At 37.6% G+C, this 27,935-nt stretch overlaps 1 protein-coding gene across 9 annotated transcripts in view; it reads left to right on the top strand.

Moving 5' to 3' along the window:
* Nucleotides 1-27,935, top strand: part of LOC122565310 (protein unc-13 homolog A) — a 431,554-nt gene that overhangs the window by 176,603 nt on the left and 227,016 nt on the right. For 5 of the 9 annotated variants that reach the window (XM_087976053.1, XM_087976050.1, XM_087976049.1 and 2 more), the window contains 2 exons: nucleotides 5,963-6,185; nucleotides 11,088-11,213. In XM_087976053.1, the coding sequence (XP_087832179.1) occupies nucleotides 5,963-6,185; nucleotides 11,088-11,213 (349 nt within the window). The remainder of the gene's footprint in view (nucleotides 1-5,962; nucleotides 6,186-11,087; nucleotides 11,214-27,935) is intronic. The other 4 variants (XM_087976052.1, XM_087976055.1, XM_087976051.1 and 1 more) reach the window with 1 other exon arrangement.

Here is a 27,935-nt window from a genome sequence, read left to right as displayed (position 1 = left end):
TTTTGTATTTATAAATATATTTATACATTTCTTTCTTTGACAGTTATTATGAAATCTTTTTCCAGCATCCTTTCTGGCAGTGCAATATAAATCTTTACAACGTGCTGTGCAATTCTTGACTCATTTGGTCATCAACTCTCTGTATCAAAGCCCTTTATGATACTAACATCTGAATATGTTTCCTTAAATTTATTTGCTTTAAAGGAGAATGGCCCCAGTTTCCTTAGCTCCTCCATTGGGGTGGCATGGTGACTCAGTGGTTAGCACTGCTGCCTCATAGTGCCAGGGACCTGGGTTCAATTCCCATCTCGGGCAACTGTCTATGTGGCATTTGCACATTCTCCCCGTGTCTGTATGGGTTTCCTCTGGGTGCTCCTGTTTCCTCCCACCGTCCAAAGATTTGCAGATTACGTGAATTGGCCACGCTATATTGCCTGTAGTGTTAGGTGCATTAGTCAGGGGTAAATATAGGGGAATGGATCTGGGTGGGTTGCTGTTTGGAGCGTTGGTGTGGACGTGTTGGGCTGAAGTGCCTGTTTCCACACTGTAGGGAATCTAATCAACTGAAGTCTTTTGATATCTTGTAAGTTCTAGTAAATCTCTGCACTCTTTAAAACCATGACAGCTTTCTGAAAGTGTGGTGCACAGAAGTAGCCACAATTCTTCACCTGTGGCTTAAATGAGGTTAGCGTAACTTACTTTTTGTTTGTTCTGTTTCTAGTATGAGGTCCAAGATCCTATATACCGTCTTAGCCCCTTTAATTCCTGTCACCTTGAAAGATGTGTGTGTGTGTGTGTACACCCCAGGTTACCCAGTCTGTGAATATCCTTGAAGATTGTACCGCTTGGTTTGTTACCTCTCCTCATTTCTCCTTTCAGAATGAACCATTTTACACTTCTCTCTATTACATTTCATCTGCTATGTGTAAGTCATTTCATTAGTTTGTTTATTCATACATAGTATGTCTTAGCTCATCCCTACTTTCCCTTTTGTTGACTGTGAACTTCTGACTTGGAACACTGCAGACCATCTGTGGTATAGATTTGTTGGTTTTTTTTGTACACTTGAGTGTCTCACTAGGCCATTCAGAAGTTGGGTTAAGTAAACTACATTGTTGTGGATCTGGAATAAGATTTAGGCTAGACCGCATAGTGACAGCAGATTTCCTTCCCTCTGAAGCATTAGTGAACCAGTGCGTTTTAACAACAATCTAATAGTTTCATGGTCACCATTACAGATATTTGTGTTTTGTTCCAAATGTGTTTAATTAATCGAATCTAAATTTCCTAGCAATCATGATAAATTCGAGCTCTTAGCTCAGGCCTTTATATTACTGTTCCAGTAACTTACAAACAAATGAATTGGGGCAGAAATAATCCCCTCAAGCCTGCTGCACCATTCAAAAAGATCATGACTGATCTATTTATGTTTTTCCACCTATCCTTGATAAAATTTTGATTTCATTGTTTAACAAGAATTATCTACCTCTGGCTTTGTTTAAAAAAGAAAAGGTAATGTGCTGCCTCCACCAGCTTCTGAGGCAGAGAATTCCGAAGCCATGCATCCCTCTGAGGGAAAAATAACTCTCCTCATCTCTGTCCTAAAAGGGCAACTCCTATTTTCAAAACAATGACCCCCTAACTCTGGACTCAGCACATCCTTTCCATGGCCATCTTGTCGAGACCATTCAAGATTTAGTCACCCCTCACTCTTCTAAGCTCCAGGGGTGACAAGCTGAGCCTGTTCAATCTATTCTTGTGAGATAGTAGATTCATCCCACGTATAAGCCTTGTTAACCTTGTCTGAACTGCTTTCAATGTAGAAACATAAAGGCTCAAGCAAGATTAATCCATCAGCCTTTTAAAAAGTTGAAGGGTGATTTTAACTGAGGGATTTGGAATTTTGGCAGGAATTGATAGCCACTGGTGTACATTTTTAATTACATCTTTGTCATAGTAAAAAAAATCCACCCCCATCCTCCTCCCAAATAGAACATAGAACATTTCAGCGCAGTACAGGCCCTTTGGCCCTCGATGTTGCACTGACCTGTGGTACCAATCTGAAGCCCATCTATCCTACACTATTCCATTTTCATCCATATGTTTATCCAATAACCATTTAAATACCCTTAAAGTTGGCAAGTCTACTACTGTTGCAGGCAGTGTGTTCCATGCCCCTACTACTCCCTGAATAAAGAAACTACCTCTGACATCTGTCCTATATCTATCATCCCTCAATTTAAAGCTATGTCCCCTTGTGCTAGTCATCACCATCCAAGGAAAAAGGCTCTCACTGTCCACCTCATCTAACCCTCTGATTATTGTATGTCTCAATTAAGTACCCATCAACCTTCTTCTCTCTAAGAAAAACAGCCTCAAGTCCCACAGCCTTTCATCATAAGACTTTCCCTCTATGCCAAGTAATATCCTAGCAAATCTCCTCTGAACTTTTTCCAAACCTTCCACATCCTTCCTGTAATGCGGTGACCAGAACTGCAATACTCCCAAGTGTGGCCGCAGCAGAGTTTTGTACAGCTGCAGCACGACCTCGTGGCTCTGAAACTCAATTCCTCTACCAATAAAAGCGAATACACCGTATGTCATCTTAACAACTCTTTCAAACTGGATAGCAACTTTCAGGGATCTATGTACATGGACATCGAGATCTCTCTGCTCACCTACACTATCAAGAATCTTACCATTAGCCCAGTACTCTTTATTACTGTTACACATTCCAAAGTGAATCACCTCATGATTTTCAGCATTAAACTCCATTTGCCACCTCTCAGCCCAGCTCTGCAGCTTATCTATGTCTCTCTGTAACCTACAACATCCTTCAGCACTATCCACAACTCTACCGACCTTAGTGTCGTCTACAAATTTGCTACCCATCCTTCTATGCCCTCATTCAGGTCACTTATAAAAATGATAAACAGCAGTGCCCCAAAACAGTTCCTTGTGGTACCCCACTAGTAACTGAACCCCAGGATGAACATTTCCCATCACCCACCACCCTCTGTCTTCTTTCAGCTGGCCAATGTTTGATCCAAACTGCTAAATCACCCTCAATTCCATGCCTCCGTATTTTGTGCAATAGCCTACCATGGGGATCCTTATCAGATGCCTTACTGAAATCCATATACACCACATCAACTGCTTTACCCTCATCACCTGTTTGGTCACCTTCTCAAAGAACTCAGTAAGGTTTGTGAGGCATGACCTACCCTTCACAAAACTGTATTGACTATCCCTAATCAACTTATTCCTCACCAGATGATTACAAATCCTATCTCTTATAAACTTTTCCAAAACTTTATCCACAAGTAAGGCTCACTGGTCTATAATTACCAGCATTGTCTCGACTCCCCTTCTTGAACAAGGCGACATTTGCTATCCTCCAGTTTTCTGGCACAATTCCTTTAGACAATGACAACATAAAGATCAAAGCTAAAGGCTCTGCAATTTCCTCCTGACTTCCCAGAGAATCCTAGGATAAATCCCATAAAGCCCAAGGGACTTATCTATTTTCACACTTTCCATAATTGCTAATGCCACCTCCTTGTGAACCTCAATCCCCTCTAGCCTGTATCTCAGTATTCTCCTCGACAACATTGTCTTTTTCCAGTGTGAATACTGACGAAAAATATTCATTTAGCGCTTCCCCTGTCTCCTCGGACTCCATGCACAACTTCCCTCTACTGTCCTTGATTGGACTAATCTTTCTTTAGTCATTCTTTTATTCCTGCTATACCTATAATAATGCTTCTCAGTCATGTTATAAACAATGTTAACACCAATCCAAGGCAACATTATGACAGGTAGCCATGGAAAGAGTTATGGAGTACCTTAAAAGAACAGGAAGTGGCAGTAATATTTAAAGAAGGAATTGCAGAACTTCAGACTGAGGATCTGAAGTCATACTCAGCAAATGTGGAGTAATTTAATATTGGAGTTCATGCGAAAGGTCAGATATTTGGTGGATTGTTGGGTTAATGGGAGGTGTAGTCTTATTGAGATATTTGAAAATGAGGTTGAAATTTTTTAAATTGATGAATTGTTGATATGACTGGCAAACATGACTTGTTGTGAGATACAGGTAGCAGCTATATGGACGAATTTGCCTTTACAATGGGTGGAACCAGATTGGGAAAAGCTTTTTGCCCCAGCTGAGGTGGTTAAGACAAGTGAACAGAACTGTAAAGTCAGAATCAGTCCTTGGGGAGAAAAGTTCAGAAGCACCTTTTCATGTATAGTCTACCAGAGATTTTGAAGTCTTTCCGACAAAATACTACAGATGCTAACTCATTTAACTTTAAATCTGAGATAAATATAACTTTTGTTTGCTAAGGGTACAAAAAGATACCAAGCCAAATTTGGTGAATGAAGATACAATACAGATTACCCATGGTCTCAGTGAATGACATTTCAGGCTTGACAAACTGAGTTCTCATAATTCGGACCAGGATTATGCATTTGAAAACTTCAGTAAATTTTAGATTGATAACTAAAGGATGATCCATTATTTCTAATTATTCAAATGTTTTTCTTCTTATTTTAGTCTATTGTGTACTATAATCTAAACTCTGCCTCTAACTGTACAGGCTGTACACTCACCACCCTCCCGCCACCCCCCAAAAATCCTGTTGTCTTGCAACAGATATGCAATATACCTTGTAAAGACATGCCTACCATAATATAATATAATGCCATTTTTCTTTTCCAAATCCTATTATTTTCTGTCAGTTTTTCTCCTCTCTTCATCCTCCTGAAGATTTCTGGTGATATAGCATTGTGGAACTGATTGTCCACTACCACCCAAATGATTTTACTCCACCTAACCCATAAGACTGAGCACTAATTTCTTACAGCATGATATACTGAGGGAGTTCAGTTTACCTGAATTGATTAGCTTGAACTCAGACATGCAAGTGCCTGTGATGTATATCAGCTGTACTGTACTAAAGGTTAGTTGAATTCTTCAACATTATGTGACCCACAACTTGTCCTTTGTTTGTAGGAGCTAACATAAGTATCACATTATGTTAGTGACAGGTCATCAGTCTACCATCTCGCCTCGTCAAATCCGGCATTCTCTGATCCAGCAACCTCTGTGGTCTGTCACCCATAATGTTTCTGGTTTTCCCTACAATGGCATCTAGTGGCTCTGCATCAATTTTCAATTATTTTACTTTTTGTTACACTTTGTTCAGTTTGGATACACTAAATCCTATTTTGTTTTAGTGTCCAATCAGAAATTCAGTCATTTCAGGTGAGAGCTTTACTTGATAGAGGAATACAAACAAAATCTGAATCCCAGCTACCATATTTTCTCAACTAGCTATTCACAGTTGAGGCAGTAATGCGGAGCTAATTTTTGTTCTGTGCCACTTATGGGTGAGGTGGAGAAAAATCATTTCGGTAGTAGTGGATGATCAGTTCCACAATGCTACATCACAAGAAACAAATCTTCATGAGGATGAAGGGAAGAGAAAAACTGACAGAAAAAGACTTGACTTTAAAAAGAAAAATAGCATTATATTGTATTACGTGTTCGCTACTCAGCACCAACCAGAAATTGAACCTGGCCTTACCCACACTTTCCCTAGCTATTAATGCCAAAACCTAATGAGGCACTGAGGGAGAGTGTAAAAGAATTTTCCTAAGAACAACAGAATATATAACTTATAATTTACAGATGTATGCAGGCAAGATCCTTTAACCTAAGATCAACTAATGTCTTGTAAAATTTGATTTTTGCTGTTAATCCATGTTATTATAACCAGGCATTCTCCTTAACTTTCTGTAAATGCACATGGACTGCAAAGTAAGGGTGCAAAGTTACAAAAAATGTAAAATTATACATGATCGGTAAATTTCTTGAAAGCAACATTATTTCAAATTAGTATTTATTTTGTAATTCTGTACTTTTAACCTTTGAAAATGTGCTCTTCATTGTTTACAGACAATGAAGATCCTGACAGTGCAGTAGATGACAGAGACAGTGATTATCGAAGTGAGACTAGCAACAGCATGCCACCTCCATATTATACAACTTCTCAGCCAAACGCATCAGTTCATCAATACTCTATTTCTTCACGGCATCAACAAAGTGGATCACGGGATTCTTGCACTGATTCTATTCATAGTTACGAGCTAGATTATTCAGATCTTCAGAGGCCAATAAGGTACATTTTATTAAATTGAATGCTCTTTTGATTTTTTTTTAAAGCAAGTAATTGTTCAGTATGGCCACAGTTAACAGTAACACATAAGATAGCCTGGTGGAACAGTATCAATGCACAGCTGCATGCTATATCCCATCGTGGCAGGAGATAGTGCCTAATTTTTGATCTTGGTGGTCTCTGTGTGGAATGTTTGATAAAGGAACAAAACATTTCTGAGAAAGAGGCAATTAATGACTTAACCTGCATTACTTATATAGCTTGCTCGATTTGTCACAACATGACCAGAGAATTAAACTTTGTCCAGACCTAGTGGAAAGATTAAAGGAACCCAGATAACAACATATAATTGGTGATGAACAATCTTTGTAATTAGCCGCTTTTTTCTGCTACATGGGCTTCCTTAATAAAACCACTTTTTTCTGTGATTTGTGTTGTTTTTCTGTTGTAACTGGATATGACATATCAAAAGTTTGCTAATGCCCTGTTTCTTGCCAGCTGGTAACAAAATCTTTTCAGTACTTGAACAAATATTTTCACTAACTTGAGTAATTCTCTTTCCTGTCCTGGTGAACAGCTCAACAAAAGTGCAGGCTGACACATTACTTTAGATGCCTTATTTACTGTCCGTCCTGGTGTAAACCAGCAATCCAGACTGCAAGTCATAATTATATTGATGAGCTTCATTGGCTAGCAACAACCTGAGGAATTAAAAGAGAACTACCTGGCTCAGTTTTATTCATCTTTAGGCAGCTTTACTCTTCACAATAGCAAGTAGACTAAATAACACTGAGAATGGATTTGTGAAACAGTTCACATAACTGATTTCTCATTTTCTGGAGATCTTGTTTTCAGCGAAAACGGAGTAGGGTTATGTGAAAATTACTGGCTAAAATTAATGTGCATTACAATCACAATGGTAAATTAATTTGGAGCTTGTGATGGAAATGTAATGCTACGGCATCTCAATGGGGTTTTCTCATGGAAGTATTCTCTCATTCTTGATCATTCTGCTAGTGTAATTTTTATGGTTTCAACATATGCCCATAATCAGGACAATATTATTAAATATATGCTTTGTAATTCAATTAATTTTGTAGAACTGTATAAAATTTCAAAATGTTAGACTAATAGTTTTTAGTGTCTGTTTTTCATTGTTGGATGAAGAACATTGTGGATGAGCAATGTTTCCCACTAATATGCATTTTAGTTTCAATTCAGTTTTATTCATTGTATTTTGTGCAAATCTAAGCATCACTGTGCACATTCATCTAGAGGGAGTGGACAGAAATAATGCCAGAACAGAGCTCTGTTGGACACTTTCAGACACTAAGAAGATCTGCTTAGTTACTATTCTACGCTCGAGGGTAAATAGAGCAGAGCTGGTCAAAGAAGTATTCTTAGATTTTAAGAAGGCATTAGATGAGGTGCCACACAAAAGGTCAATGTGCAAGATAAGAGCTTCAAGAGTTGGGGATAATGAAATGGTCTGGTAAGAGGTTTTGTCAATGGCAAGGGTACTTTTAATGTAATGCGGTGGAGCGCCACAAGGATCAGTACTGGGGCATCAGTTATTCACAAACTGTTAATTAAAGGGACAAAAGGGCCAAATGATATATTAAAATTGATGATACACAGTTAATGTGAACCTGTGAGGAAAACATGAAGGCTACCTTGATATATGGGCAACAAAATAACAGTTTAATTTCAGAAAATATTCACTCTTTGGTAAGTATGGAAAAGAAAATTTTTAAAAAAATCATGACATTTTAAAATTCAAAGATACTTGCTTACCTGCACAAAGTTGGCATGTGGTACATCTTGTAATTTAGAAGGAAAATGGCAGGTTGGCACTTGTTGCAAAGAAATTGGAAGAATAAGGTTAAGGCTGTCCTGCGGCAATTAACTGGGTTTAGGTAATTACATGCTGGAATAGTGTGCGCAATTTTGATGATTCAATCTAAGAAATTATATACATTCCTTGAAGGCAGAACAGGGAAGTTTCTTCTGGGAATCTATACAGAGGATTGTTCTATGATGAGGCAGACAAAAACAAGTCAGAACAAGGTAACTTTGAAGAATTAAACTGCATTTATTTCAATGCAAAGGGTCTGACAGGTGAATCTGATGAACTCAGGCCACATATGGGAACATAGGGCTGGGACATCATAGCTCTTGCTAAAACTTGGCTGAGGGAAGGATAGGACTGGCAGCTTATTGTTCCGGATTTTAGATGGTATGGGAAAGATAGAGAAGGAGGCAAGAGAACAGGGGGAGTGGCATTTTTGATTAAGGAAAACATTGCTATTGTAATTAGAGGATATTTTGCGGGATCATCCAGTGAAATTATATGGGTAGATGTTAGAAATAAGAAAGAAATGGTCACCTTGATGAGATTGTTCTAAAGGCCCACCCAATAGTCAGAGGGAAATCGAAGAGATCTCAAATATATGTAGGAATAATAGGGTTGAAATAGTAGGGGATTTTAATTTTCCAAACATTGACTGGGATTGCCATACTATTAAATGCTTGCGTGGTGAGGAATTTTTAAAATGTGTTCAAGAAAATATTCTTGATCAATAAGTAAATGTACTGACTAAAGATGGAGCAAAAATTGACCTTCCATTAGGAAATAAGGCAGGAGAGGTGACTGAAGTGTTAACAGTGAAATACTTGGGGACTAGTCATCATAATTCTATTAGTTTTAAAACAGTGATGGAAGAGGATAGGCCTTCAATAACAATTAAAGTTGTTTGTTGGACTAAGGCAAATTTTAATGGTATGAGACAAGAACTTTCAAAATTCAATAGGAGTAGGCCTGTTTGCAGATAAAGGAACAATTGATAATTGGGAGGCTGTCAAAATTGAGATAACATGAGTTCAGAGGCATTATGTTCCAGTTAGAGTGAAGGGTAAGGATGGTAAGAGTAGGGAACAATGGATAAATAAAAATATTGAGGTACTATTCAAGAAAACAAAAAAATCACATTAGACAACTGGGATCAATTGAATCTCTTGAAGAATATAAAGTGTTTAGGGCCATTCTTAAGAGGAAAATCAGGAGGGCAAAGAGACAATATGAGATAACCTTGACAGATAATGTTAAGGATAATTAAAAGCAATTGTATAAGTACATGAAGAACAAAAGAGCAATTGAAGGGAGAACAGGACCCCATAAAGATCAACAAGGTCAACTTTGTATTGAACCTCAGAAATATTAAATTCATATTTTGTGTCAGTTTTTACAGTGTATTAAATGGCTGTTGTAAACTTAAAAGATTTCAAAAATATTTTTAATAATATTGTCCTTGCGGCATAAAATAATTTGGTTAGAGACAAAAGTGCAGATGCTGGAATCCAAAGTAGACAGGCAGAGGCTGGAAGAACACATCAAGCCAGGCAGCAACAGGAGGTGGAGAAATCAACGTTTCAGGTGTAACCAGGGTCCTGAAGAAGGGTTACACCTGAAACGTCAATTTCTCCACCTCCTGATGCTGCCTGGCTTGCTGTGTTCTTCCAGCCTCCTGCCCGCATAAAATAATGCAGCATTTCACCTGTTCCATATATGTTTATGCTATATCTTCTTGGTTTTGATACTGTACTCTAATGTTTGCAAGGGTTATAAACTTACAGTTTTAATTATTTTGGTCTTGGGAATGATATAACTCAGTTTAAATGCATACACATGAGAGATTTTGTCTAATATAGTGCAAATAATTATTTTTATATTGCACACTAGGTTTAAAATTAATTTTAAATTCCAAAATGGAGTTTTGTTTTTTAGGTGGCTCCCTGCTGTCTGATGTTATGCATAATATATAATGTATGTGTTATTCAGTAATTTAATAGATTTCATGGTTGTTTTTGCATTGGAGAATTTCCCCAGTGGATATTAGTATGTAGTACATTTTCTGCTAATGTCAGAAAGCTACCTGGATAGAAGTATTTAAGAGGACAACATTTGGACAATTTTGAACCATAGAATAACAATATAGATGAATAATCATAGAGTTTGTTCTAGAGAATATGTATAAGTACATAAGACACTGGGAAGATTTATAAAATGAATTATACAAGATGATACATATATATATACTGTACAGGAAAATAGTAACTATTTATATATTGTTCTGCAGTAATAATTGTTATATAAAAACAAATCTCTTAATGGGAACAATCTTAATTCTCTTATGTTGATCATTCCCTATCAGCAAACATTGTATAGGTGTGAAATTGTGCATCTCTGATTTTATTCTTTTAAAAAACTGTTCCCATTAACTGGAATATGCTGTAGTAAGACTTTGCATTTTTCACATTTGAAATATCAGAACCAATCTTTTTTAGCAGGTTGTTATAATTTTAAACTCTATTTAATAGTCTATCAAAAGTTTTTACAGACTGTGATTGTATTTTAGAAATTGAAAGAACTATTGCATACTATGTTCTGAGACTACTGTATTCTAAATAGAGAGTGAGAAGAGATAAATTTTGATGTTTAAATAAAGTATGAAACTTGGTGGTAGACCATTAAAATTGTTTTGGCATTTACTCTTTATAAGCAAAATCATCCATTTTGTATAATAAACTTGACTAAGCATCTCTAACATGAAGGTTGAGAAGTCTAATCTACATGTGTGGGTGCTGGAAGCCCTCCTTTAGGTATTTTTGCTGCAGAATGCTGTGGTATTTGAACAACTAATTCTTTGATTCAACACCCCTACTTCCATTTTTTTTGTCCAACCTATTGGCTTCACTCTAGATATTAAGTAATTTCAATTTTATATCTTGATCCATAAATCACAGTTGTCTCAGTAGGGTATGCAATAAAAATGTTTAAAGTATTTTTTGGTATTTTTAATTTTCCCTCACGATCTTCCTCTTTGTGCTTTCCACTTTCTCTGGTAGACGCTATGATAGCATAGATTCTGCCACAAATGGACGCAGTGATCTAGAGACTGCGTCAGACTCTAGCAGGCTAACCAGTCGTCAGTATTCCCTTGAAAGTAGGCAGTCCCTAGATCTGTCGGATAGGTGGGTTTGAACTGCATCTATTGCATTGTTCGTATACTAGACATTTGTGGTCTATAATGTGCTGTGGCTTCTTGTCCAGTAGTTGTGTGCATGCTTGCTTAAATGTTTCTTCTGTATTTGTTGACTTATAATAGCTTCAATGAAATATTTTCAAAAGATGAAATAAAGAATATTTGTCAGGATAGGTTGATCAAAATACAAGTGTTCTTAAGAATGTAAGTTTACTCAAATATATTCAGTTTCTTATTCTTTAGATTTTCATATTAACCAATCTAATCATACTACAAATTGTAACCTTACTTCAATAAGAATGTGGCATAGTGTTTTGTCATTTACTTCTAACACTTTTAAGTTTTGAGTATGTCTGGTCACTGAAATCAGCAACTTTTACAGCAGTGTTCTGGTACTTGTTTGATACTTTTTGATGGGGGTGGGGACGGGCCAGGTTGGAGAACAGGTTATTTTGCATAGTTTAAGAGTACTTTCTTTTGTCTGTCCCACGATATTGTGGGGATGCAAATCCATCTGAACACCTATGAAATTTATTGGTTTAAATTGTTAGTTTTGGTGATTTTATTTGTCTATGTTCCTCTGTCTGAATTACCCTTCAAGTACAGGAATTCTTTGTTAGGTATGCAGTTCCTTAAAAATTGATTCTAAAAAAATAACCAATTGCAAAGGATTGAGACAGAGAAGGCATAAACAGACTACTTGATTTCATTATTGTAGGTCGCATAAACCCTTTATATTACTTATTCTTAGAACAAAGTAAAATGAAATGATACTGAAGTAATTTGAAATCGCAAAGGAGTTCAAATTTCACAAAACTCTGCTACATGTATGCTACTTTTACTCTTAGTGTAGTTCTGACAATGAGTCCTGGGACTCAATACATTATCTGATTTTGTCTCTGCAGATGCTGCCTGACCTCTTCTGTTTCTCCAACACTCTATTTTTGTTTCAGATTTCCAGCATTGTCTCTCACATTAATACATCAGAAAGGAAACACTCTGCAGCACAAATAATATAGCTATTGTCCACTGATCAATGCACAAGATCATTAACATGTAATAATATCACTAGTCAGGGTGATTGAAATGTGAGGCATTAGACTACTCATGATTTAAAATTTATAAATCACTAAATGAAGCAGCATATCTGGCTAGCAGCACTTTTGCGGTGGGACCTTTGCCTGAACGTGGCAAAGTTTTGTCCTCAGTCAATTAACACTCTAAATGGAAATTTAACATTTACTGTGAAATCTAAAATCCATTTACTGTGAAATTTGTAAAAAGAGAAATGCTTTCTAAATTTGATACTGTGTTCAAGTTCACAGAGTTCTTTTGCTGAGTTCTGCAGTTAAGGAGACAGCTTGTTTCTGTTTCTGCGGAATTCAGTAAACATTCAACCTAGCCTTGTGAGCAGTCAAAATTCAGCGAAGGCTATGGGGTACGAAGTACAGTGTGTCCAAGTAACAAAAGGAATGAAAATAAATAACAGCTCAAATGTGCATAGTCTTTGTCCTTGATAATGTGATAAGAAACACTATAAGTCAAGCATTTGAATTATGCTCCGGGCGTTTGCTAGCTGCATTTTGCAGAGATTAGACTAATATAGTAAAACTCTTTTTCTTCGCTCTTGCTAATAGTTGAGTCAAGTCCATTTAATTTCCACGACAGTAAACTTGGGGGCTTGTTCCAGGACCCTGCAACTGGGTGAGATTCTCAGGATCCCCAGAAACACGCTTGAAATGGCCGCAAGGCTGCTATGATTGGCTATGTGTTCTGCACCTTTTTGGGTAGTGAGGCAAAAAAACCCCATCATACAAAAAGTCCTGTCGTATGTTGTTCATTTATACAAGATTCAATAAAACCAGAAATAAAAACAAAGGTACTGGAGAAACTCAGCTGGTCTGGCAACAGTTGTGGGGAGAGAGCCAGAGTTAACATTTCGAGTCCAAATACTCTACTTTGGAATTGAATCCTTGGACTTAGCATTAACTCTGTTTTTCTTAATCCAAAGTTTCTGCCAGACCAGCTGCATTTCTCTAGCACTTTCTATTTTTTGCTCAGATTTCCAGCATCTGCAGTATTTTTGCTTCAGAATTATTTTTAGTCCAAAAATAAACATTTTGGATATCTTAGGAATTGACTTTAAACTGACCTTTTTTTTCTAGTGAATTAACTGAAGAATAATTATCTTTGTCACTGAAGGTGGGACTGCAATGTTTTCACCTCTGTAAACAATGTATCTCAAAACTAGAGGAAGCATTTCAACAAAATTTGAACATGGATCATATATGAGAGGGTTTTGATCAGGGAAGAACTGATTAGTTTTGGGGGAAACCTTTTAAAGCACTAATTAACATTAATTAATAGGATGAAGTAGCTTTTTTTTAAAAGAAAGTTGAGAATTGTTTTAGCATTTTGTGATTGACCTAACTCCTGTTGCATGATTTGTCATTGCTGTCAAAATGTGAGTAGAGTTTGCAGCACAGGTTGTTGCATACAAATTGACTTGACACTACCTCAGTGAGATAGAAGCTTCATAAACATTATTACTTTTTCCATATTGTAGTTACAGAGCATCAACCAGATAGGGAAAAGCTTCAAGAAGAACCGTGCAGCTGTAATCACATTAAGTTAGAGCTCTGTGGAGGTATGCATTGCACTATGCATCCCCTTCACTTGCTAACTATTGTAACTAGGATTCATTACATTACTTAGAAGTTGCATTTTATCTCTGTAATATATCTCTTAAATATGAATATCAGATAATTGATGAAATAACCTAGCTTGTGTTAGTGGAGCATTTCTAGGTCATAGGAAAGAATGATTTGATCTGTCAAATTGACTCTCTTATGTGCTAATACTAAAAATATTTTAAAAAGTTGGAACATGGGTCTTTCTCTTCTCTGAATTAATGCTTTAAGTGAGCAGCCGCACCTTTGAAGGAAAAATGGCTACATTTTATGATACTGCTGCATTCAGAAAACTGGATGTAGATTGCATTTGTGGAGCAGGTGAAATGACAGTGCATTTGTTAAAGCTAATAGTCAGTAAATATATAATTACATTGTTGTCTATAAATATTTTCTTGAAAACAAGATTTATCTTTTTTTTCTTCAAATTTAATTATACTGGGTCACCTGCCCATGGTAAATATGTCTTATTAAAAAGTGTTGCAAACTTGGCATACTTTATATATCTTAAATTTTTATGCTTGACCACAAGTTGGTACACAGTCAATACTGATAAATAATTCTTTAGTCTTTAATCTCTAATAAACTTGTGTTGGAGAGACTCTTACATAACCATTTGACAAGATCCTGAAAGTTCACTTCTAAATCAAAAGACCTACTTTTATTAAATTGTTTAATCGTGTTTCAGTTTCATGTACTGGCAGATCAGATTTCTGTGCCACAAGCAATAAGCATTTAAATTCAACTTAACTAAGAACTCCTGGACCACACTGCTGAGTTTATGCTATGGTTTGGCTAGCGACCAGTGACTTTTATTATTAAAGTGGACAAAGTGAGAGATCCCATGGACTTACTAAAAGAACAAAATCACATGATTCCATAGTTTTAAACAAAGAACAATAAACTTTACTATACAACACTAGAACAGTAATATAATCTATATTACATGTTAATTCTGGGTGTTAGAAATAAATTGTACATGTGGTAATATGGGTAAAAGACTTGAGCTCATGAGCCTCATGACATCAGATCAAAAGTGGGCAAGGAAACCTCCTTCTGTTTACCATGTACAGTCCACCCTTGACTGATCAATCAATATTCCTGCATATTGAACAGCACTTTGAGGAAGCAGGGATAGATTGCCCTTTAATAATGGCCTCCTTGACACACAATGGCAATACTTGTTCATCTGGTTAATTGGATAGGAGATCTTGTTCTAAAAGATGCAGATGTTAACAATGTTGTGGTATGCTTACTTAAGCTTCCTAGGGCAATGCTACTTACAGATGTTGAGAGAGCTCATTCTCTGTCTGTGGATTCTGTACTAGGGGTCCTCTGAGCCAAATCCCTGTCCAATCTATCTTGTCTATGGAATGGCTTGTTGAGAAGGTGAAGACAGCTCGTGCCATTATAGGTGTTGCTGCTGCTTTTGTCCCTCATTGGAAATGTAAGCTGCTCCTGTGCCATACTGGACTCGATGGCAGGAAAGGGCACAGGCAAAGTTGGGTGGAATGCAATGTGAATTCAGTAATAAGAACACACCAGAGGAAGTGCTGTGAGCATCAGCATTTTATTACAAAGTCAGGCTGCAATTTGAGTCTCATTGAAAGTTTCCTCGCCTGTCAATTTCACTGAAGAAGCACTTCCTTGCCTATTCTTGCCTGATCTGCATGGAAATTTGGGTGCTGGCTGTTCAAGCCATAATGCTGGGTTAGTTAATTACTTTTTAAAATCATACTTAACCAACAGCCCATATTTTTGTTGTGAACTGCAAAATTGCACTTTGCCTTAGTTTTAAGATGCAAGTGATTGTCATTTATATAAATTATTTAGGTGAAAATGTAGAAGGCATGGTTAGTAGGTTTACGGATGACATCAAAATCAGTGTTATAGTGGACAGTGAAGATGGTCATCTGAGAATACAAAGTGATCTTGCTCAATTGGGTCAATGGAGTGGCAGATGGAGTTCATTTTGGAGAAATTTAAAATGAACAAGAGCAGGGTTTATACAATTAAAGGTAGGTCCTTGAGTAGTGTTGTAGAATAGAGAGACCTACGGGTTCAGGTACATAATTCTTTGAAATTTGCATCACACGTAGACATGATGGTTAACAAGGTATTTAGCACTTTTGTCTTCATTGCTTAGACATTTGAGTGTTGGAGTTGGGATGTCATATTGAGGTTGTACAGGACATTGGTGAGGCCTCTTCTGAAGTACTGTGCCCAGTACTGGTTGCCCTGTCATAGGAAGGGTATTAAGCTGGAGAGGATACAGAAAAGATTTACCAGGATGTTGCTGGGAATGGAGGGTTTGAGTTATAAGGAGATGCTGGATAGGTAAGAGTAATGTAAGAAGCTTAGGGATGACCTTACAGAGATTTATAAAATCACGATGGATGTAGATGATGTGAATGGCAGATGTCTTTTCCCTTGGTTGGGGGCTTTCAAGACTAGTGGGCATATTTTTTAGGTAAGAGAAGAGACATTTGAAAAAGACTTGAGCGGCAACATTTTTACAGAGTGAGTGGTTCATGTGTGTAATGAACTTTCAGAGGAAGTGGTGAGTGTGAGTGCAGTTACAACATTTTAAAGACATTTGGATAAGTACATGAATAAGAAATGTTGGGAGGGATATGGGCCAAGCGCAGGCAGGTGGGACTAGGTTAGTTTGGGATTATGGTCAGCATGGACTGGTTGGACTGAAGGGTCTGTTTCTGTGCTATATGGCTATGGTTTTGAGGTTGTGGAATCACCTGATATGGTTGACAATCAAGAAAACTAATACAACATTTACTCAAATTTAAATTAGTCTCAGTTGGTTTACAACCAAGAATTCCTTAGGAAATTGGAGGAAAAAATTAGTATCTGACATAATTTTACAAAATTATATGGAAAGCCAAACTTTAGGATTAAAAGTTGTAGGACAGTAGGTGATTGCAGCAATAGTAAAATGTGAGGCCATGAGAGGTTTGAAAAGAGATATAATTGTAAAATTTGAGGCCTTGTTTAACTGGGAACCAATATAGGTCAATGAGAACATGAGGTGTATCATGAAAAGTTATGATCTATGCTGAGATACAGGTTAATATAGAGGTTTAAGTAGAAAGTGTGGAGTAATAAATTTTGAAAGTAAGATTTCAAATTTAACTTTGAAATTTTTAACATTATTATAAAAGACATTCTCTTTTTCTTTTTCCTTCTTTCTCTCTCTTTCTTTTTCTCTCTTTCTTTCTTTTTCTCTATTTCTTTATCTTTCTGTTTTTTTCTCTCTCTTTCTCTTTCTTACTTCTTTCTCTCTTTCTGTTTCTTTCTCTTTTTCTTTCTTGTTCTCTCTTTCGTTCTCTCTTTCTTTCTTCTCTCTTTTTCTTTCTTTTCCTTTCTCCCTTTCATTTTTCTATCTTTTTTTACTTTCCTTTTTCTCTTTCTCTCTTCCTCTTTTTTTCTTTTTTTCTTTCTTCTCTCTTTTTCTCTTTCTCTCTTTCCTTCTTTCCCTCTTTCTTTTTTTCTCTCTCTTTCTTTCTCTTCCTTTCTTTTCCTTTCTCTCTTCCTTTTTCTTTCTTTCTCTTCCCCCCACCACCCCTCTCTCTGTTACTTCTGTCTCTGCTCATCTGCCTTCACCTTTGCTGCAATTTCAAGCATCTATTGAAATACTTTCAATGATACAGCCTCCACAAACTTTCTGGAGTAGGTAATTCCAGGAATTCACTACTTTCTAGGGGAAGAAATTCCTTTATATCTCAGTTTAACTGACTGTCCTTTTTTTCTGTCACTTTGACTATTTGTTTAAGATTCTCTAAAATCTCAATTCCCTCGCTAGTAGAAATATCTTCTCAATATTACCCCTTAAGTCCCCTCAATCTTGTTCACAATATTCCAAAAGATAATTAATCGAAAATAGTTTTTGAATACACTGTCCATTTTAGTACTAGGAGGGTATTATTTATGGCATGCCTCTTTTTTAGTGCCTGGTTAAGGTTCGTAATGAAATGGTTACTTTTACATTATTACTAATGTGCAATTTATGTTATTGATCACAGGCCAAATGAATTAGCATTCAGGCAGTAAATCACTACTTAAACCAATTACTCTGTTGTGATTTGGATCAGTCTAAAGTAACTTAACTAGTAATTTAGTATTTCAAATGCTATTGCTTGATAAGATTTCTCTAAGTCACAGTCATATGGGCTTAAGAACAATCTATACTGAACAAAATATGCATTGAATGACCGCATTGGCCAATTTTTTCATGTCTACCTTATTCTATCAGAAATCTGTTATACTTTTGTAGTTTATACACAATGAAAATACATGTCACATTACATTCAGCACATGCTGTTACTTTTGAGAAATATAAGTACAGATCATTTTTACTGTTTGGAATGTTATTGTGCTTGGCTACACTAAATACTCAGAATAAGACATAATTCCCATTCTGTCTATATACTGTTCTGCAGCATTTTGAGAAAAGGTCGGCTGTCTTTTGAGATTTGTGGCAGAAGGAGTGAATTGGCTCCCCTCTCAATACTCTCAATACTCTCTCTGACTGGCCGCACAAAGATTGATTTTTCTTTTTCACACAATGCTATCACATAATCACTCCAATAAGTTCCTAATGTAGCAACAAGCAAAAAGTAATGTTTATATTATCTGCTAACCCCAAGGAAAATATAATAGGTACAAAATCAAGAATACTCAAACGTAAGTAATAAGTTTAAGAGGGAGAGACCGGGAGAACACAGCTTAGAAAGTCCCAATATTTGAAAAGTGTTATAATCTGAGACCATAGCTCTTTAATGTTGACTGATATCCTCAGCAGTGGCAAATCTTGATATATTTGAGTTCTCAATAAATAGTTATTTTCCCAGTTTGATTTTTCATTGGGCATTGTTTTCTGGGATGATGAGAGAAACATCATGTGGAAGGATAATGAGAATTCCACTTCATGTTTACAAATGCATTTTCTATTCTCTCACATCTTCTGGCCAAAAGCAAATGTTGAAAAATAGCTCATTTATATTCCTTCGTCTAGCTCCATTGACTTTCCAAGCTTGCCAACTGGTCGGTAAGTAATTTTTCTCCCAGTATGTGAAGTCGCTACACATGTGAATTAAAACACGACATGTGAATTTAATGATGCTGATTTGCTTGGTTTCAATATCTTTAGCTGAATGTGGCAATATCAGTACGGATGATTTTTGTTTATTCCACAAGTCTCCTGAAGCTTGTCTTAGTCTGTGGTCAAGTGACTACTGCAGTTTCTTCCTTTGTAAAAACTATTTCATCCTTAAAGTTTCCAGTGTAACAATTAGATAATGAAACATGATAATCCATATTTACTGCTATTGTAACAGTATGTGTGTATAATATGCATACACATGCTTGGATATGTTCATCAACAAAACATGCAACGTTTCTCTTAATAGTATGAATAGTCTCCATTCAACTTCACTTCCAAAAAAATATAATTAACTATCTTGAGTACATAACCAGTGAGCACCCCTTTGTCTCTAGAGATCCATTTATCCCATTGCCTGGGAGTACACCAATTATTAATATTGTTACGTGGTATAGGTAAAAACAAGGACTGCAGATGCTGGAAACCAGAGTCTAGATTAGAGTGGTGCTGGAAAAGCACATCAGGTCAGACAGCATCCGAGGAGCAGGAAAATCGATGTTTCGGGCAAAAGCCCTTCATCAGGAATAGAGGCAGGGTGCCTGCAGAGTGGAAAGATAAATGAGAGAGGGGTGGGGGTGGGGAGAAAGTAGCATAGAGTACAATAGCTGAGTGGGGGTGGGGATGGAGGTGATAGGTCGGAGAGGAGGGTGGAGTGGATAGGTGGAAAGGAAGATAGGCAGGTAAAACAGGTCATGAGGGTGGTGCTGAGCTGGAAGGTTGGAGCTGGGGTGAGGTGGGGGAAGGGGAAATTCACCCCCACCCCCATCTCATGTATTTCTCCACTCTGCCTCTAATCCTGATGAAGGGCTTTTGCCCGAAATGTCAATTTTCCTCTTGTTATGTGGCATCTCATATTTACCTCTTGTTGCAATTCTGTTTTGTTTTCAAGACTTTAGATAAATCTATTGGGATAAGTTGAGATTGCCATATAAAGCGACTGTTGCAGTTAATGTTGCTCATTTGGCTAGGCATGGCTTGCAAGAGAAACAAAAGTACCATGATATTTCTGAAAGCCACTGCTACAGACAAAACAAAGTATGAGACTCTGTTTATTACTTAACTTTGACATTATGGATTCCATAAGACCAGCATGGTTTTGTGAAGGGCAGGTCGTGCCTCACAAACCTTATTGAATTCTTTGAGAAGGTGACTAAGGAGGTGGACGAGGGGAAAGCAGTAGATGTGGTGTATATGGATTTTAGTAAGGCGTTTGATAAGGTTCCCCATGGTAGACTACTGCAAAAAATACGGAGGTATGGCATTGAGGGTGAGTTGGAGGTTTGGATTAGGAGTTGGCTGGCTGGAAGAAGACAGAGGGTAGTAGTTGATGGCAAATGTTCATCTTGGAGTGCCGTCACTAGCGGTGTTCCGCAAGGATCTGTTTTGGGACCATTGCTGTTTGTCATTTTTATAAATGACCTGGAGGAGGGGTTAGAAGGTTGGGTGAGTAAGTTTGCGGATGATAGGAAAGTCGGAGGAGTTGTAGACAGTGAGGAAGGATGTGGCAGGTTACAGCAGGATATAGATAAGCTGCAGAACTGGGCAGAAAGGTGGCAAATGGAGTTCAATGTAGCTAAGTGTGAGGTGATTCACTTTGGTAAGTGTAATAAAAAGATGGGGTACTGGGCTAACGGTCGGATACTTGGTAGTGTGGATGAGCAGAGGGATCTTGGTGTCCATGTACACAAATCTTTGAAAGTTGCCACCCAGGTAAATAGTGCGGTGAAGAAGGCATATGGCGTACTGGCTTTTATTGGTAGAGGAATTGAGTTCCGGAGTACTGAGGTCATGTTGCAGTTGTATAAGACTCTGGTGCGGCCACATCTGGAGTATTGTGTGCAGTTTTGGTCGCCATACTATAGGAAGGATGTGGAGGCACTGGAACGGGTGCAGAGGAGGTTTACCAGGATGTTGCCTGGTATGGTAGAAAGGTCGTATGAGGAAAGGCTGAGGCACTTGGGGTTGTTTTCATTGGAGAAAAGAAGGTTTAGGGGTGACTTGATAGAGGTGTATAAGATGATTAGGGGTTTAGATAGGGTCGACAGTGAGAATCTTTTTCCACGTATGGAGTCAGCTCTTTCAAGGGGGCATAGCTTTAAATTAAGGGGGGGTAGGTATAGGACAGATGTTAGGGGTAGGTTCTTTACTCAGCGAGTCGTGAGTTCATGGAATGCCCTGCCAGTAGCAGTGGTGGACTCTCCCTCATTATGGGCATTTAAGCGGGCATTGGATAGGCATATGGAGGATAGTGGGCTAGTGTAGGTTAGGTGGGCTTCGATCGGCGCAACATCGAGGGCCGAAGGGCCTGTACTGCGCTGTATTGTTCTATGTTCTATGTTCTATGTTCTAAGACATAGGAATGGAAGCAAGGCCATTCAGCCCATCAAGTCTGCCATTGAATCATTGCTGATGGGCATTTCAATGCCACTTACCCACACTCTCCCTGTATCCCTTAATTCCTTGCGAGATTAAGAATTTATCAATCTCTGCCTTGAAGACATTTAACGTCCCAGCGTCCACTGCACTCCATGGTAATGAATTCCACAGGCCCACCACTCTTTGGCTGAAGAAATATCTCTTCATTTCTGTTTTAAATTGACCCCCTCTAATTCTTAGGCTGTGCCCACAGGTCCTGGTATCCCTGCCTGATGGAAACAAATTCCCAGCATCCACCCTTTCTAAACCATGAATTATCCTGTAAGTTTCTATTAGATCTCCCCTCAACCTTCTAAACTCCAATGAATACAATGCCAGGATCCTCACCCGTTCATCATATGTTAGGCCGACCATTCCAGGGATCATCTGTGTGAATCTCTGCTGGACACACTCCAGTGCCAGTATAAATATAGTTTTTAAGACAGCAATAGAATACATTTTCATTAATTTCCAGAAAGTTTATTGGTCACTTTCTTCAATGAGTCAGAAAGGAAGAATAATGATCTAAAAAATGGAAAATCATAGATACTATGCATATAATCAATTGGAGAATAACCATAAGGAACAGGCTATGGCTATTGTTGGTGCAAAATGTTTTATTTTTTAGTGATTTATAGTAGTTTTATTATGGTAGTAATCTTTCAACAATTCTTCGATGCTGGAAAATTCTAGAGGATTAGAAAACAGCTGGTGTAATATTCTTATTCAAAATGGGAGGGAGACATAAAAGTGCTGACAGCTATAGGCTAGTTAGATTAAATCAGTCATTGGATAAGTGTTTACATGTGTTATAAAGGATTTAACAGTAGGCATGTCGAAATACATAACACAAACAGAGTCAGCTTGGATTCCTGAAGGGGATAACATGTCAAACAAATTTATTAGAATTATTTGAGTAGACCACAAGCAAAACAAATAAAGGAGAGCCAGTATATGTAATATATTTGGACTTCCAAAAGGTGTTCAATAAAGTACTGCACATAAGTTAGTTAATTACACAAAAGCTCATTGTGTTGGGTGTATTTTATTTGAATGGATAGAAGATTAGCTAACTAATGGAAGACAAAGTTGGGATAAAGGAGGCATTTTCAGCACGGAAACCTGTGGAGTACCATGGGGGTCATTGCTCGGGCCACAGTTACTTACATTGGTCTGGAATTTCTGGTGCACAGGAAATTGTTGTTCCAGTGTAGGTGGGCATTGCAAATGGGTCCCTGCAGAATCCTAATTATGGTAGATTCAGAGGTAATTGTCTGACCAATTGCCTGATACCTGGAATCCTCAAAATCTCTACTTAACTCTGAGACTTCAGAGGGCTATGATGAAATCAAGTAAATAGTTTCTCAGTAAACATTATACTATTAAATATATAGTCTAAGTGTTGAGTAACTATGCAACTGACTCCATACTCATCTCTCAGATCCCAATTACATCTCCCTTCAGATGTTGACCTGACACACCTATTTCCTTCCTCCACCAGGACCCAAAATCATCACCTCACTTCAGATGTTCTTCCCCACTTCAACACTCCTGTCCCAAACATCCTGGGAGCCAGTGCCCTTTCTCTGCTCTAGTACTGGTACCCCTTTACCCTCTGGGAGCTAACCCCACTTATTTGCTCATGACCTAATCCCCCTCCACCCCATACACCACTCCCACTCATGGATCCAAATATACCCTTTTTACCCCGCTCCACATCTGGCTCTCCCTTCGTTTCAACTCCCCCCTCTCTAGACTTGAACCCCCTACCCGCCCCTACCCACCATTGTCCAGATGCTGAGCCCCCTTCACCCACCCTAGATCCAAACCCACTTCACCCTCCCTGGACCCTCCCTAAACTCACCCATCCACCCTGCACCAGACTTGGTGTCCCTTTGTCACTGTGGATCTGACATGCCGTCACCCGAGGTGCTGAGCCCCACCCCTGCCTCAATTGGTCCAGAATATCCCTTTTACCCAGACAATTCTTTCTGGACCCGATCTGCCTCCAATCTGCCCACTCTGACTTCTTAGAACAATCTGCAATTAACTTTCCAGGCCAGACCCCATAGACAAGTATCAGTTTCTTTGGTCTTTCATTTCTTTAAAAAAGGAAATTTCAGCTCACAGTTCCGAACCAAAAATGAGAAACTCAGTTCTGGGGCACTGCAGTTTAGGGAAGATGTGCGAGCATTAAAGATGCATGAGCTTAGTACAAACTTCAATCAGAAAATGTTTTGAGGAGATTTGATTGAGTGAACTGGTCAGATTAGATAGAGATACCTTGTGCAAGACAATTACATACATGCTATTATTTCTCCTTACTGATTTTATTGAGGGGAAAAGTAGTGGAAAGGTCAAGAACAGCGGGGCACAGATTTAATGTAATTGACAAAATAAGTAGTATGACTTGGGAAAAATTATTTTAACAGTGAATGCCCAAATATAGTAGAAACAAGCTGGAAGTTTTTGTTGCAAACGTTTCATCCCCTGTCTAGGTGACATCCTCAGTGCTTGGGAGCCTCCTGTGAAGCGCTTCTGTGGTGTTTCCTCCGGCATTTATAGTGGCCTGTCCCTGCCGCTTCCGGTTGTCAGTTTCAGCTGTCCGCTGTAGTGGCTGGTATATTGGGTCCAGGTCGATGTGTTTGTTGATGGAGTTTGTGGATGAGTGCCATTGTTTCTCTGGCTAGGGCTTTGTCAATAGAGGTGAACAGTGCCGTTACGTCGAATGAGACCATGGTTTCTTCCTTGTCTATGTGTATATTTCTGATGATGTCCAAGAATTCCTGTGTTGATTGTATAGAGTGTCTGGATCCGCTGATCAGGTGTTTCAGTTTCTGCTGTATAACACTATATAGGACAAACAGGAAGACAGCTAACGATCCGCATTCACGAACATCAACTAGCCACGAAACGACACGACCAGCTATCCCTAGTAGCCACACACGCAGACGACAAGCAACATGAATTTGACTGGGACAACACTACCATTATAGGGCAAGCCAAACAAAGAACAGCCAGGGAATTCCTAGAAGCATGGCACTCATCCACAAACTCCATCAACAAACACATAGACCTGGACCCAATATACCGGCCACTACAGCGGACAGCTGAAACTGACAACCGGAAGCGGCAGGGACAGGCCACGAAAAATGCCGGAGGAAACACACAGAAGCGCTTCACAGGAAGCTCCCAAGCACTGAGGATGTCACCTAGACAGGGGACGAAACGTTTGCAACAAAAACTTCCAGCTCGGCGAACAGAACCACAGCAACGAGCACCCGAGCTAAAAATCTTCTCACAAACTTTGAATAGTAGAAGCAAGTTCAATCAAGATATTCATGAGAGAATCAGTTAATTACCTGAGAAGATAGAATATACATGGTTATGGAGGGAAGATAGGGGAATTGCTTCTGCAGAAAGCTTGCACAGACATGATGCGCTGAATGGCCTCTTTCTGAGCTTTAATAATTTTGTGATTCTGTATTTTAATGTGATTTGTATTGCAATGAAAAAATCTGACGTTGTACAGGTAGAAGATTACTTGTCCTGGCCAAAGAAATTTTTCAGTTGTAATTAGAACTTGCAACTGGGTTTCTAAACAGCATATCCTTCACTAAACAAGATGTAACTTTCTTCAGAGTTTTCACAGTGAGTGTTGTAACATAAAGGGACAAGTTCTCCACTGACTTTGTGTAGTCTGCAGATGTTGCTGTCAGAAGAGTACTGACTACAAATATTGACAGTCTGAGTGATGTACCACCACAACTTCATGCCAATGCAACCTGCTCATTTTAGATGCTGCAAAGTGTGCAGTATTATTTCAGTTCAATTATTGAATTTGACAATTACTTCTGCACCATTTAAAATGCTTAACTTTCATATCTTTTATTTTGTTTAAAGAGGTTTATGGCTGATATGTCCATTGTCGGGCATCACTAACAAAACAGAATTTGCTAGAGAAACTCAGCAAGTCTGGCAGTGTCTGTGGAGAGAAAACAGTGAATGTTTCGCCAATGTTCTGAAAAGTGGTCACTGGACTCGAAACATTAGCTCTGCTTTCTCTCAACAGATTCTGCCAGATCTGCTCAGTTTCAGATCCTCAGCATCTGCAAAGTAGAGCATGACTAAGTGACAAAACCATAATAACCATAGTCATTTGTTAGTACTGAACTTGAGTACAGCTGAAAAAAGACATGTTGTCAAAGCTATTAATCTTTTCTGACGAGTGTGCGATGTAAGGTGTGAGATATATGTACTTTTTAATATTTATTTTAGCATTTTGATTTTTAACTCCTAGCATTTGGGTTTTGTCTGTCTATAAAGGGGTTTAATTATTAACTTGTAAGTATTTCTGTTGCCAGGTTGATGTCTTTATTTAAAAACAAAAAAGTGAACATAATAAACAGTTGTGCATTAGGCTTCAGGTAGAAGGTTCTAGAATGGAGTTGTTGATTTGTCTTGAGGGTAGGAAACATGCATGTTTCAGTATTGCAGAGGTCTTAATTGAAGCTAGATATATAAAACAGTAGTCTTAAAGAAGTATAATGGTGCTTAACTGTTAAGAAATAGATGACTTCAGTGTAGAGTTTAGTTTAACATTCCAGATCAGAAATTTTGGTTGGAACACTGAAGAGATTATTTGAAGTTGAGAAATTCAAGGCTCAGTTGATGAAGGCTCAATGAAGAGGCTCTCAGACTCTTAAGACTGAAAATTGAAGCATTATTAAATTAAGTTTTCTAAATGTGATCGAGAAGGACATTTTTTGAGTACTGTAAATGAGTGCTGTTGGGAATAATGAAATTATATTTTACCATGAGATTTGAAATCTTAAATTTATGTTACATGTAAATTATTCTATTTTGATTTTTATTTCTTTTGCACAACAGACTTCTGTTTACTATTAAAAACAAATCTGTAACATTCTGTGCTTGTTTCAGTGAAAGCACACCTTGTTAAAGTAAAAGAAAATATGAACTTTCAGGTCTGATTTCAATCTGAGATCTGTCTTGTCTAGTAATAACATCAGTTGGGATCATAAGTGCAAGATGGAATGCTTCAACAAAATGTCTTCTGACAGCAATATTTGACCTACGATTAAATAGGTTGTGGGCTTTCTGTAAGAGCACAATGATTCCTTTACACTTATCCAGAAGGTCGTCTTTTGGTCTCCATTCTTCTATAATGTAAGCTTAATATTGGATCAGTGGTTTGTCTATCCCCTATCAGAAATGTAATCTGAAAAATGAAATTTGTAGATCATTTCATTTAATTAAAATGGTTTTAAAATGTATAGGTATCTTATACTTGACAGCTGTTTAATTTTTTTAATCCTTTTTCCTGGTACAGGCACATACTTTAATCAGATTAGTAGAAGTCAATTTCACAACATGTATGTTGCTATGATTTAGACATGGCCCCTCTTCTTTCTGTTTAAACCTGTACAGTACTATATCCTTTAAATTGGAAATTGCCTACTTGTTAACCACTTTAGTTTATGTAACAGTACTTATTGTGTATGTTCTATCTGCAGTTAGTTCATCATCTGTACCAGCATTAGCTGAGCATTTTTTTTAACCTTTTCAAATCTTGCTATTGTCCTGTACAGAAATGCGTCTAATTTATCTTTTTTCTTACTTCAAGTGGTGATGCTCAGTGTCTCAAATTAATTTGGAATGTTTAAAAGCTATATCTGAAGCTTTCAATCTGACCAAGTAGGTATGAGACTACCTACCCAGTTCTTCAACATCAGCTTTATAAAATGGTTAACATTAAAAAATGCCTTGAAGTTCTCCTGAACAATTTTTATCCAGTTTTTTTTTTAAAAACCCATTTTTTAGCTTGAACCTAATGTTAACCTTTCAGCTAGTTTAATAGACAATTAGCTTAAGGCATCTCCATAGCTGTCATCATTTGAACTCCTTTGAAAATTGCCTGTCATTAATAATGCAAACAAAAAACGCCCCTTTGAATATGTGATTGACACAATACTTTGTACCTGAGTTAAATATGTTATAGAAAGTCTTGGTGCCATATGCCGAGAAGAATAAATAACCAGTTTTTCTTTTGCTCATCTTCTAGTCAGTTACCATTGTAATTTATGGATTAAATTCAGTAAAATAAATATGCAATTAATTGTGTTCTAAGTAACACAACAGGTTAGGCTTTTTAAACTAAAAATGCTGTAGCAGGATAAATGCAACACCAAGTCCTTTTCTTCCTGCTAATTTCTAGCATTAATTTGGAAGAGTTTTTGTTATTTGTATTATTATAGTTTACATGTTTATGATCAATATTATATTAAGTGAAACAATTGGAGTAATATTTAAAATAAACTATCTATTAAAATGTGACTTCACTTGCTGTAACATTGGAAAAATTCTTACTGAACACATTGTAATAAATTTACACACCTTCTTAGACCTTGAA

This window comes from Chiloscyllium plagiosum, unplaced genomic scaffold (genome assembly GCF_037043375.1).
Source record: "Chiloscyllium plagiosum isolate Xiang-an unplaced genomic scaffold, Cpla_swu_hap1 HiC_scaffold_28, whole genome shotgun sequence".
In the NCBI taxonomy this organism is placed as follows: domain Eukaryota; kingdom Metazoa; phylum Chordata; class Chondrichthyes; order Orectolobiformes; family Hemiscylliidae; genus Chiloscyllium; species Chiloscyllium plagiosum.
The sequence above is the reverse complement of the archived record's forward strand: the minus strand, read 5'-3'. Positions and strand labels throughout refer to the sequence as shown.